This window comes from Sceloporus occidentalis, unplaced genomic scaffold (assembly GCF_023333645.1).
Source record: "Sceloporus occidentalis isolate IW3139 unplaced genomic scaffold, rSceOcc1.0.p SCAF_370, whole genome shotgun sequence".
NCBI lineage: Eukaryota > Metazoa > Chordata > Lepidosauria > Squamata > Phrynosomatidae > Sceloporus > Sceloporus occidentalis.
Genome location: NW_028317350.1, coordinates 390,771 through 404,130, shown reverse-complemented (window position 1 = coordinate 404,130; position 13,360 = coordinate 390,771). Strand labels below are relative to the sequence as shown.

Here is a 13,360-nt window from a genome sequence, read left to right as displayed (position 1 = left end):
GTCCATCGTAAAGAGTTAAATATCAAACAAAAAAATTAAAATTGAGAATATATGTCGAAATCCTAACTTTTTTTAGTTTTCCGAAACTTTTGATCCTATTGTGTCACGTTCTGTCCGAGCAACAGGAAGCCGCTGGGAATACTCGCTGGGAGCTGCATGGAGTTCCTGTGGAAGACAAGATTATTAACCCTTATTGATAAGTCAAGTCCATGATGGGGAAAAAAAACAGCTCCTGAAAGGGTTAATAGAATTTTTTAAAAATATATATATATTATTTTAATAAATGATATGAAATTCCAGAGCAAACACTTACTTATCTGTCGACAGGCAATCCTTTTATTATCTGTTCTGAAGGAAATGAGATTTGCTCGGTCGCGCCCCCCCAATAGAATTATGTGAAAGGAATTGCTTTATGGCTGCTGAAAACAGTGACCCAGGTCATTGAATTGTCTGTATGCACAGCGAACAACTTTAAAGTAACAAAACATGGACAGTGGGATGCTGTATAAGTTATTTTTAGGTGAAGAAGCCAAAAAAAAAAAATTCTATATTTTTTTTTAAAACAATAATTCCATTATTGTGAGAGAGAGAGAAGAGGATCTTTGGTGTCTTCATGACAGCTGAGGCTGTATCCTAAGGAGTATTGTATCATTCTTTAAAAGAGCCTGTTCTCCTATTGGTACCATCTCCCGGAACATGTCATGCATGTTTCGACCCTCAGAGTGGGGGCTGCTGACCTCTAGTGGATATATGTTTAATTACATTTTTCTATGGCGGATGATAACCTTGAATCCGATCAATACTGATGAAGAAAAAGATGTTGCCGTCTCATGGTTTTTGTCATGTAGGCACTTTATCTTTCTGGATCTAGTAATAACCAACGATTAGAAGCGACCAAAACGTCCTCATTCATCACAACCCGGCACAGGCCTCTGGGAGATTTGCATGTCCGAGTGATAAACAAAATATCTTTATAGACTGATGAGTTCCTAGGACTGTTACGAAGAGTTGCCGAGGAACTGGGACTTCCCAGGTACTTCACAGGTAACATTGGAGTCTTCCTCACCAGGTTAACATGATCCTTGCTGGTGTTACCTTCCCTTTCGGGAACATGGAGTAACATACATCCCAACAATCTCAAAACAACAATGTATGGCTTCCGTGGGCATGGTTTAGATCATTGTGAAAGTCCCATGGAGGCTGTTGATATTGTAATCATGTTCCCTCTAATGTATAGAATCTGCTGGCGTTCTGTAGATAAAATGTAGGGTAATGGAATAGACATCCAGTTCTCAACATGTCTGACACGTTTTTGGTGTCCTTTGGTCAATGGGAGTCCGGTAACACCAAAAATCTAATCAGTTTTATGGCATGAAACCACATAAAAGGTAACACCACCAAGCGCCATGATCAATGGCACCAGGAGACCAAGACTTCTCGTCGAGGAAGGATATCCAGGACTAAGACCTCAAACAGGACATCGAGGAAACACTGACCACCACAATACTCTAAAGTCTCAGGGAAATTCCAATCACTATTAGAGTTCTCCATCAGTGGAAGAGTCCAAGAACCCACCACCGATACTATCGACCAAGAATCGTATGACCACTCTCTTGTGACACGTTCCACTAATAGCTTTTGTTTGAAGGCCACTCTATTACAAGACATGGTTGGATAAGGTTCCATACCCTTCACTGTGAAAATAAGGCAGATCTGGACCTCCAATGATATAATTCATTCTCGACATCCTTCCTCATTGGGCCCTGGATGCACACTGGATGACCAGAAGCACTAGATTATGATGTCATACCTGGCCATCTCCTTCGATAACCAGCAGAAGATGAGATAAATGGGTGGGTGGAGGACTATGAGAACACGCGATGCTTTCTTATAAATTATGGCTTGTACAAATTGTCTTAAATAAATGACAAAAAATATAGTATTTTGTTTTCATTTGCCATTAGTGTCTTCCTCGGGGATATATAAAGATTTGTTTTCAAATTTTCGTTCTATCAAATAACAAACCAAAGCATTTAAGGGCCGAGTTAAATTTCTTCTATTTATTACATTACCTATTTCCCATCTTCCTCTGTAGAGCATTTCTGTTCCTCTTATACAATTAAATTGCTAGTATCGATCTGTGTTCCTCTCCGATGTTCTCGGCTTACATAGCCTCACGTTATAATGTTTATAGTCCTAATGCTATCAATTATATGAAATTGCTGGCAACGCCGGAATCCACCGAGCCTCCAGTGGAAGCAGAAAATTCATTATGATGGAGAGACGGAGGTGTCAGATTGTCTAGGATGCGTATCAATGCAATCTAGCTCTTGTAAGTTTAGTTAACTGGGTCTAACCTGGGTTAACCGACCCTTAGTGCTACAATATCAACAACATCTCGTCCTTAGGGCCCGGTGGTCCGGTCAAGTATCAGGGGACTGATCTGGGAGCTTAAATCTTCATCCTGTTCACAGAGCCTCGACTCATCTTGCAATTTACCTTTTTTCTCAGTTCTCCTATGTTCCCTTATTTTTTTGTATGCTTTGTATTTTGTTTTTTTGTTAAAAATTGTAAATTTGCGCTTTTGTTTTTAGCTCCGTTTGAGGAGTTTACCATCTGGCAGTTTCAATTTTAGATCAAGACTGTAGATCAAGCATTAAGAGCATCGAAAGAAACAGAGCAAGACCAGTATTGTCCTAATTAGTCCAATTTTCTTTACTTCTTGACATCATACTCACTTGGGGTTACTGAACCGTGGTTTACATCTTCTCAAAGGTCTTTCGCAGACTCCTCTTCGATAATTAGCTTCATGAAGCCAACTGTCACTCAGACAGACCATCCCTTTCACAGAACCAGACAAGGCTGATCAGTTTTTTCTCCAAATCCTATTGTTACCCTTTTTGAAAACCCCAATTAAAATATTTTGTACCCTCCAAAATCTCCCCAAATGTAAGGAATAGGTGACTATGAATTTAAGAGCATGTTGAGATGGACTGTGGGCTAGTAGCTTGGTAGAGCCATAATAGATGTTTATAAAATCAGAAAGGGAATTTATTTTTTATGTATTTCAATGCTTTTATTTATTTATTTTTCTATATTTCCCCCTAGATAGATAGATAAGGCCATATTTAATCACCAATTTGCTTCTTGTTAGTTGTTTCACTGAATTGGAAGCTTGGGTGTAGGCAGCCATCTTGCCTATTTAAGATCCGCCTACCCGATAGCACAGCACTTGTCCACCTCGGCATTTGTCATCTGCTTCAATAACAATATCGTATCAGTTCAATTTGCTGGCAAAATCTCCAGAAAATGTAAGGATACTATATATTTTTTTACGTATCAGAGTGGACATTTGGCTTTTTGAGTTCCAAGTATACGAATTCTGTAGGCTTGTGTTTGGAATTATATCCGCTAGGTGGCACTAACAAATTTTTTTTGTTGGAGGGGGTACTATGAAATAATACATTTTTGGCACTGAAAAGAAATGGTTTGTGATAATGCCTTGATAAATGATCTTGGTGGGTGCCATGCTCAGGCATGTACGCCCTGGCCTGCCATTCCCCTAGGCTGTAGTCCATTGTTATTTTATTATCTTTTATTTTGAATATTACATTGTATTAGCTGCCTTATATTAGGGGTTTTTTTTTAACTAGCCCTTATATTAACACCATGATGCTTACATAGTTATTCCTGGGTTTTAAGATGGGCCAACCTTATACAGGGTCAGCTCAGCCCTTCCCGCTGCAGAAGCTCCTTTCTGTTGCCCTTTTTTAATGCAGTGGAGTCAGAGAGTTGAAATATTTAATCTTGCTTAGTGTTAACACATACAATTATTTTAGAAGAAGAATAAGACATAAAACATGAGCTCTGTGTTAGCCTGCTCTTTCCTTTTACATTTACAGACTATATAATTACAGCATGTCTAGAATTGGGATAATTATCAATTGAAAAGATTGTTACAATTGAATTAGAATGTTCTTAAATTAAAGGGTTTCCCTTCCTAATAATTAAAAGTATAATAGCACTAAGGAGGATTGGGAAGAATCAGAGATCAGTAGGAAATAAAAGAATTATTCCGACACTTAAAATTCTGTGCTTGTGTTGGGTCCCAAAAATACCTAAACTCACTCACTTTTTATATTTTCCCAACAATAAACATTTTGCAATTTTAAAGAAACAACATTTTCCAATAAATCCATGTTGTAACTTCACATCACCATCCTCCAAGTTGACTTTCAAGGTATTAGCACCTTCCAGTCTTCTTATATCCCTCAGCATTCTACATACAAGCATGCAACCCATTGGTCCATCTATGACCTTCTTCTCTCAAAGCGTCGACCTTGTCTTCAACAATGCCTTTGATACCACCCTTTGTCTATGGAATTCTGGGTTTTACTTCCTTAGGGTCTCCAGAACCAGGAGAGTTTCAGATACCCCTTGAAACCCAACCTGATCCCCCATTAAGCTTTTGTGAAGCCAACTGTCTTGACCAGTCCACTGAATATCCTGCAGAGGGTGCAATATAACTGTAGTATTACGCTAAGTGATTTGGTGTTGGTTTCAAACTGCTTTATTGTGGAGGTAATGTCTGGTAGGAGTTCAGGAAGGAACAAAAACAAGGGTTTACAATGTTATCCGTAGAATCATGATGTCCATATCTAAACGTATTATACAATAGGTGTCGATCTTTCGTGAGGGCATCTAGACAGGCTTCAGCAACCAGTTTTTGCTGACAGCTGATGGATTAGACATATTTTGGTATATCATGTGCTTACTTCTAATACCACTGTTATCCGAAGAGGTGAAAGGAATATTTTTGGTACCGTGTAAGTCCAGAAATATGGTATCCTTCTCTGACGATGTCTCTGGATCAGGTTTTACAGTGGACAGAGTCTGGCAATTATCTCCCATAGCATCGGACATGGGTGATAGGAATCCCAGAACTTCGTTGGGATGTGTAATAGGCTGGGTGGAGAATGAACTGCCTGAAAACCTGTGGTGCGCTCCCCTTTGACTAAGAGTAAGAAGTCTTTCCTCCAAGGACATCAGAGATTGACCACATTGGAGCAAGCGACTTGCAAACAGATGCCATTCGGACGACCCTGGCAAAGGGACATGGGGAGGTGAATAAAGAGATGGGCCAGAGTTGGGAGCAAGACAAGCAGGATGAAGTTCTGAAGGGGATGGTGATGCATTAAATGGTCTATTATGGCCAAAGTGGTTGCAGGGTCCCCAAAAACTTGAAGGAGAGGACACACCAGATCCTGCGGAGAGAAGAAGCATGTTGTGTATCATTAAAGGAAAGATGAAGTCGTTGTTGATGTAGTAAATCACTGTAGTATTTTGAAAGCAGCAGTGTGGGTCCATGGTGGAAACAAGGCTAACAGGGCATTTGGTCCCCTCCATTTGCGGAGAAGTAGGTGCCAAGTCACCAGTTTTAACCTGAATGCATGCGAGCTTACCCAGCGAGGACGATCCTGTTTTCTCAGAGACCCTGTCATAATCCACGGGACCCTGCATCGCTCTGCGGCAAGTAAGCTGATCTGTCAATAACTTGTGTGCAAGAAGAGAGTTTTGTAAAACCTGAAATAAAACAGAGAGGATAAATGTTGAAATTTGACTATTTCTTCATGTATTTATGTAACGAAACTTTCAGAGGAAATAATCAAACTACAAATCTACTAAAGTGAGTTTGCTTAACGTGCCAGGGAGCTTGAATATTGATTTATCAAACAAGAGCAAAGCGGCGACAGCCAACTGTTTCCAGACAATCGCCTTACCTCTCTCTGGACACCAGGGGGCACTACAGCTGGACGACACATATTGTTTGGCATTAAAACGGGCTGGGGAGGAAATCTGGGATCCCACAGGGGGTAGTTAACAAAAATAAGTTTGCTGAAGTTGAATTTGTAGGTGAATCTCTTCCCCTTTGTCTTGTGCAATATCCTTTTGTTGTAGTAGTATCTGAAAACAAAATCAGCATACACAGAGTTAAACCTGGAGAGATTGGATGATATTCTGTATTTTAGGTTTAGTAATTTTTCTTCGGTCCAGTCAATCCGTAAAGTCTGTGACTATTACCCCTTCTCCCGCATAGGAGCGCTGCAGTGTTATGCATGTGTGGCTAAAGGCAGGGATGGGTAGGGCCGGAGTTGGGAGTGGGTGGGGGGAGGTGTCATCCCCACCCACAGTACCCAAAGAGCCCCCTATCGCCGCTCATCTTCAGATTGTTAAAATGTATCCACATGGGAGCTGCAAAAGGACAGACATCAACTGATTTCTCCCTGGACCCAAGCGACCCCCCATTGTCCACATTAGTGGCTCAATGTGGTAGCTACGTGGGACAGCTGGGCTCGAGACTGTCCTGCAACAACTAGGACACTTGGGAGGCATGCATTATGTCCCAGTGCTCAGCATAGAGGACCAGAGAAAGACACCTTCTTTGAGTTAGCTCCTGGGGGCAGCTGGAGGCCACTGATTGCTGGAGGTACATCCAGCCCCACTGGTACCCTAAACCAGTGGTTATAAAATAACGCGATCTCTCACCTGAGTGCCCGGCTCAGCTTGTCGTAGTTCATCTGAGGTTTGCATTTTCTCCGACCCCACAGCCTGGCCACCTCGTCGGGGTCTTTGATGACGAACTCTCCGTACTCTCCCTGCTGCCAAGCGATAACGTGGCGGAAGTCTTCGTTCTGCAATAACTCCAATATGAAGTGCCACAGCTGGATCTGACGCGACCCGGGGCTTGACTCGGCTTTGTAAGCCCAGTCCGGAAATGCCAGCCCTGGAAAAGTAAGTAACGTAAGTAATTCCTAAAAAAATAAATAAATAGGTAGACGTAATCAGGAAAGTTTGGGGAATATGGATCTCAACAGTAAGGCGAACATTATGGGCCATAACCAGTCTGCCCTAAATACACAAAAAGCCTCTCAGTGACATCACTGTATTTACACTACAAATAAAGGTAAAAAACAGTTTTTTATACAATTAAGCAATTATTTCTTTGTTGCACCCTACGAAGTCTAGGTCTACGTCTCAAACCTCCCTCTCTTGCATGGCGGTGGAAGACCGGGACACATGTGCCCAAGGGGTCTGCATGTTCTTCTCAAGAGGAGGACCTACACTTCTGTAGCGGGGAAGGAAACAATATCTGAGCCCCTTTTGTTTAATTTTTCCAACCCTCCCCATTATTTTCTTGTGCTTTCCTACCTGGGAGCCAGTACGAGCCGGAGACACATCCGCAGTGCATCCTATTCCCTCCTGGAAACATAAAACGTTTATTTTATGAAAGAATTCACGTTTCATCCACGTGAACAACATTTTGAGGCCGTGACAACATATTTATGATCATCTTAAAATTGTCTCCAAAAGACAAAGGCTCATAATCCTCTTGCTCCTCTGAAACAAGTTCTATGGTGGCTTCCATTCTTACTTTGTTCCCTGCCATGCAAATGTTCAATGTTCCTGTTCAGGTGTAACTGGGAATTAAGAAATAGGGGCGCTACGGAGAATGTCGGGGGGCTTAGTTTGGCAATTTTTTCGATACCCTGGTATGTCTTTATTACCACTGGAGAGTGGGGGGGGCATGGTCTAGAAACATGCGTGATGTCCCATAACGTTCCATTAAAACCATTGTTGCAAACAAGTGTGATGTGATTAATCTACCTGTTCTAATGTTATGATTTCTAAACTGGGGCACGAAGAAGAGATTTGGAAATATTCTGTGTTAAAAAAAATACTAAAATACTAAATACTTATGTTAATAAAAGAAATCCTAAATAAAATTAAAAAAAATACTGTGAATACGCTTAATTTATCATTACTCTGAACAAGTAATACAACAGCGATAAAACTGTACTTTTTAGGGCTCCTGCATTTCTTTTAAACAATGAGGGTTTTGAAGGGTTAAATAGGGTAAAAAATTAGACCGTTATTTTTGTAATTGAACCATAAAAAAAAGTTATTCTTGTGATTAGTTTGGTTAATTTTATATATTTCTGTTAAGAAAAATGCATAGTATACTCAAACTGAAAAAAACACAAGTATATTGATCAGGAATGCAAAAGTTTGTCAGTTTGAGTAATTTATTTTAAATGCTAGATTAATTTTTGCAAATGTAATTTTAATTTAAGAATTATTTTTATTTTAACATAGGAAAAAAAACCCCTGTTGTCATTACATTTCCATGCAATTAAATAGAAAATATAGAAAATAAAATAGTTTTATTCAGATGACAAATACCAAAACTCATCTTTCTTTACGTAGAATTTCTTTTAGCTATTCTTAATTGAATTGAAATAAACATTTTAGCTGTTACTAACTTCACCGATAAATTAAGAAACATGTTTTAAAAAAAAAAAAACTAAAAGCAATTTAAACAATGAATATTAGTAGAAAATAATCCAGAAAATAAAATAAAAATATAAAACATTTAAATATAAAATATATAAATTAACACTTACGGAATTCCCAAGACAATATTCTTAGAATGTTTCCACGGAAGATCATAAAACAGTCAAACAGGTTTTCACCGTGTGTCGCAAATATATAGGGTACTAGGAGGAGGGATAACTTTCCCAATCTTATCTTCTTATCCACCCCAAAAATAAGAAGTAACTTACACCGAGGTTTAAGGCTAGATTTAAGGGATTTAGGATTCTCCCATCGGATTTTCATCAGCCAAAGAAAATATATTATTAGCCCGAGGCCACTTATTTAAAGTGTATGTAAACATGTCATTTCATTAGTACGGCTTAGCTTCGTCCCAATCCTATGTAGGTGACGCGAAATAATGATGGGATCAGCTAAACCTAACGTTTATTTTATTTTCTATAAACTTATATTAAAAAAATATTTTGCAAATAATGTTAAAATCTATTCAGGTAGAACTATTTTTTTTCCTTTAAATTAAGCTCTGGACTATCTTTAAACTATGTATAAATTGTGGTTGAGACATTCACTAGCCTTCTAAATTCTGTCACGCTTATGAGAAATATATCTATATTATTTTTATTAATTTATATTTATTTTTTTATTTTTGGAAGGGGGTGACTCACCGGACCTGCTCTCTCTAGCAGGGATCGGACAAGCTGATTTCATTTTAAGTTGTAACAAGATATTTATATATATAATGATGGACCACCAGATGGGTAAACATGACCAAAACTATTGGCTACCGTGATCAGCACCATGGACAGGTAATGTGGCTTCAATAACGGATCAATCGTAAAATAATAGACAAATAATAATGATGAGTTCTCTGTAACAAGAAGACTCGGTTCATGGCGTCGATTCAAAAGAATACAAGAGAGACTGAAGATTCTTTACAGAGGAAGGTCGGGTTCTAATGAGTAAAGTGGCTCCATTTGGAAAAGCCTGCCGTTTATGACGTGATCATGACAAATCATTATTTTTAGAATAATTTTACAAAATGTAACAATTGTCAAAAGCTTTTTTTTTTCCCCCCGATATTCTTATAGACAGATCTTATGAATTTGTGTATTAAAATATGTTACATACCAGTTGCAAAATACTTGCAATATGATGGAAATTGAGAAATGGAGGGACAATGGTATCTAAGCCCAGCTGATGGCAGATCAGCCCCATTCAGCCCGTCTAGTCACCTGTTAACCCCTTACCAGCCGTTGGTCTCGTCTTAGAGTTAGGAGTCATATGTCTATCCCATGCATGTTTAAATACCCTCACTTTATTACTATCTACCACTTCTACTGGGAGGCTGTTCCACTTATCTACCATCCTCACATCCTCACATGACTGCTTATCTTCTGTCTGATATAAACTCTCAAAAGATTTCTTAATCCCAGTCATTACCATTCTTTTTGGAGCGGTTGTAATATATAAATGGAAAAGGCAATGGTGAGACGAGACGGGGACAGAAAAAAAAATCTCACGCTTGTTTGAAAAAAACAAACATCTCAGTATCTGCTGGGAATAATACTCCGGTCTCCTTGTCTTCATCCTTCTAAATCCCCGGCAAGCTCACTAATTCCTCCTCCGGGTCCGCGAGTCTCATCAGCGGTGATTGGCCCTTCCCTCGTTAATAAAACGCGAGTCAGGGGTCAATACCCTTGTTTTCTGAAAGCCCTTTTAATGCTATTAGGCCAAGGAGATTATGCGACGTTGGGAAAGCCATAAACCGGAGCACGGAGGGCTCTGCGACGTTCATTCACCGGCGGCGCGGCTCGGCGGACATTTATAGAGCGTTAACCATCGCAGATGGGATCCGCCGCTAAGAAGACAGTTAGAACGTTGTAACAAGATGATGATGATGAGTATCAATAAAGTCACTTTAAAGAAAACCCCTATTTTACAGAGAATAAAACGATGGGTTTTCTTTATGGTCCGGCACTTTCGAGCTTTGGGCAGAAGTTCTCACCCTACGACTTGATAAAGGGGCGGGGCTACACCCAACGGATGGGGTTATTGTAAGAAAGCGGATAGAATTGGCTGGTGGTGGGTGGAGCCAGAAGCCACACCCACCAACTTGGGAACAAAATCGGACTAGAGACTTCCCTGATTGGCCAAATACCTTGTGGCCCTATGGCATCCCGGGGCCCCTGAGCGGCATCCTAAGCAGTTTTGCTCCTATTATGGGGGGCCTCATTTTTTCTCTGTGCAATTAGAAGCCATCACACACCGATTTACACAAAAAACCTAATAAAATCTATTTTCTTACAATTACGTAAGTGCGTTAACCTCCGTACTTCCGGTCGTGCATGCAGATAAAAATAAATGTTTGCACCGGAGACTCCTCTTTATTCTGGGAACGCACGCGGATGGCGCTGGCCCCCTGCCCGAGGTTTGCAATAATCAGACATTTCTTTTTGGTCAATGTCTAAACCTCCCTCCTTGACGCTCACGACCGACTCTCTTTATTTCCTTTCTTTGTGTCTCTGGGGGAAATGGTATTTAAAAGGCTTTTGTAATACAGTCAAACAAGAAATCCTAAACGGGGAGGAAAAAAAAAAGAAGAAAAAAAGCCGCAGGAAGGTCATTTGAAATAAGACAGGGAATGAAGTAAGGGATCAAAATTTATCTTCTTAAACGGCCAACAGACTTATTTAATATCACGTAGACACCGCTTTGGAACGTAAGCTCTTCCGAACAAAAGCATTTCCTATACTATTGTGAAAAAAATAAAAAAATATTGAAAAAAAATATATTTTTTTTAATAACAATTAACTTACCAGCATCTTCCCGTAATAAAACTTTTAAACTTGTCTTATTATAAAAATATATACATACAAAACAAAAAAGAAAGAACACTATCTATGGTTGTAGATACTAGGGACAGACTCCCAGTGGAGAATGCGTAATATTTAAATATATCCTTAAGAAGGACAGTACTTTTTTAAATAAGAAAATTGTGCTATTAAAGCATAATTTGTTTGTTATTTACTACTGAATTAAAAAAAAACCAAAAAACATTTATTGAAAAATAATTCTATTGGCACTCAAATAGTCACAGCACAACCTAATTCATTTCTCCAGTAACAAACTCCTTTAATATCATAGTGTCTGCCACTTATACTGGAGAGCAGTATCCAGGAATATAACATATCCTCCAAAATAATCAGACTCTAAAAAAATTAAAAATGAATATTATATTAACCCCCAAAAAATCTAATATTAAATTTTCTTGGCATACAAATATCAAATAATCATTGTCAGACTCCAAAAACAAAAATAAGGAAAAATAAAATAACTAATAAATAAATAATTCTTACAGCATAATGTCCAGAGTGATAATAGAATAAAGTCAAAATATTTTAATTCACCAAAATTCTATATGGTATTAAATTTTTATTTTTTTTTTTACATTTTTTAAATATTTAAAAATATATATATTACAATAATATTTGTTTCTAAAAATGTTTTTGAAAAGTTTTGAATGTCAGACGACGGAGGAAGTCTCGCTGTCTTATTGGTGATTTACGGGGTACATGGGTTCCATACGTTGAAATATGCATTTGCAGTCTCTTACCTCGGTGTCTGGTTCGGCGTCTCTCTCTCTCTCGTCCTCGCTGTATCTGTCAAACAAATGGCAGGTTTCGTCCGCTTTGGAGTTACTTAAAATGATAACCCAGTGTTCTGCAGTCCCAGGAGAAGTGATGTGGTTGGAATCAGCTCGCTTAACCCTTCAAAGCCAAATGAGCTCCACTCCATTCATAACACAATATACCCCACCCGATGTTGCCCTCGCCTCGATCAATATTATGACAGGGCAGAGACGTGATGGAGAGATCTTGCGTAATGTTTTTGAAGACCACAGATCTCCAGAAAGATACGGAGACATCCTAAAGTTCTAATAAACCGTGCGTGGGATAGATTTCTAAACATATTGAGAATGACTTCATGGCCCCTATGACCTAACATGATGTGATAGAAAATTACATTCTGCATTATTTACACATGATCCAAGAAGGAGTCATTTTCTTTGCCTGAAATCATGAATATTAAAGGGACCATAATTCCCATTTTGACTAATTTTTGCACTTTAGAAAGTGGTTCTGAAACAACTTCACTTTAGGTACTTAAGCACCAAACTCAGGCTGGTGGCCATCACCGCGTGTGCAGGTCCCGCAGGATATGATATGAAGTCCAGCTGGTTCCAGTGCCCTCGAAAGCGCATGTCCATTGGCCTGGCTTAAGACATGTCATTGAACACGCGATGGCACGATATGGTCTGGATGTAAAAACCAGAGCTGCCGTTTAGCTGCCGTTTAGCTGCCGAAGACGATAGGAAGACGCCGTGGACCTTAATCCTGCATTAGATAATCATATCCAAGACTAAAGATAAGGCCAAGGACCAGGGCAGGTCTAAAATCTTATGGCAGTTAAAAAAGTGGGCAGATCAGACGGGCCTTATCTGCCATTGTATTCAAAAGATAAAGATCCTTATATAATCCATATAACCCATATTAGTCCAGTGATCTTAGATCATTGATTTTTTTTTAAATACCATCTTTTAGCAGTGAGTCAAAAATAAATATATATATTTTTATTTATTTTATTTTTACAATTTCTGCATTTTTTTTTTATCTGTTTAGACTAATCTTACTTCAGCTTGGTTTGATCACGTGAATCTCCAAGCGTGACAATGAAATGGAAAATTGGTATTAATTAGGGTTACGTCGAGTACGCTAATTTAAGAATAAAACCACCCCAACTCATCATTTATGCAACAAAAGAGATACTAATTTGGAACAGTTAACGTGCTCAGAGGCCAATATTATTTTTGGAGGGGGCTCAAGATTAAGGAGTCAGAACAAGGGGACTAAGCAAACCGTCAGCTGAATGAAGATGAGTTGGAGGAGAGGGCAGGAGGGAGGCTCAACGA

General features: G+C 39.0%; 1 protein-coding gene across 1 annotated transcript in view; it reads right to left on the bottom strand.

Annotated features, from left to right (window-relative positions):
• The window catches only part of LOC149273528 (rho guanine nucleotide exchange factor 11-like), a 59,336-nt gene extending 52,087 nt beyond the window's left edge, over positions 1–7,249 (bottom strand). Inside the window, exons 1-4 of the mRNA XM_089506210.1 lie at positions 7,210–7,249; positions 6,547–6,784; positions 5,781–5,964; positions 5,463–5,583 (exon numbers count right to left, since the gene is read on the bottom strand). Of these exons, the coding sequence (XP_089362336.1) occupies positions 5,463–5,583; positions 5,781–5,964; positions 6,547–6,784; positions 7,210–7,249 (583 nt within the window). The remainder of the gene's footprint in view (positions 1–5,462; positions 5,584–5,780; positions 5,965–6,546; positions 6,785–7,209) is intronic.
• Between the last annotated feature and the right edge of the window lie 6,111 nt (positions 7,250–13,360).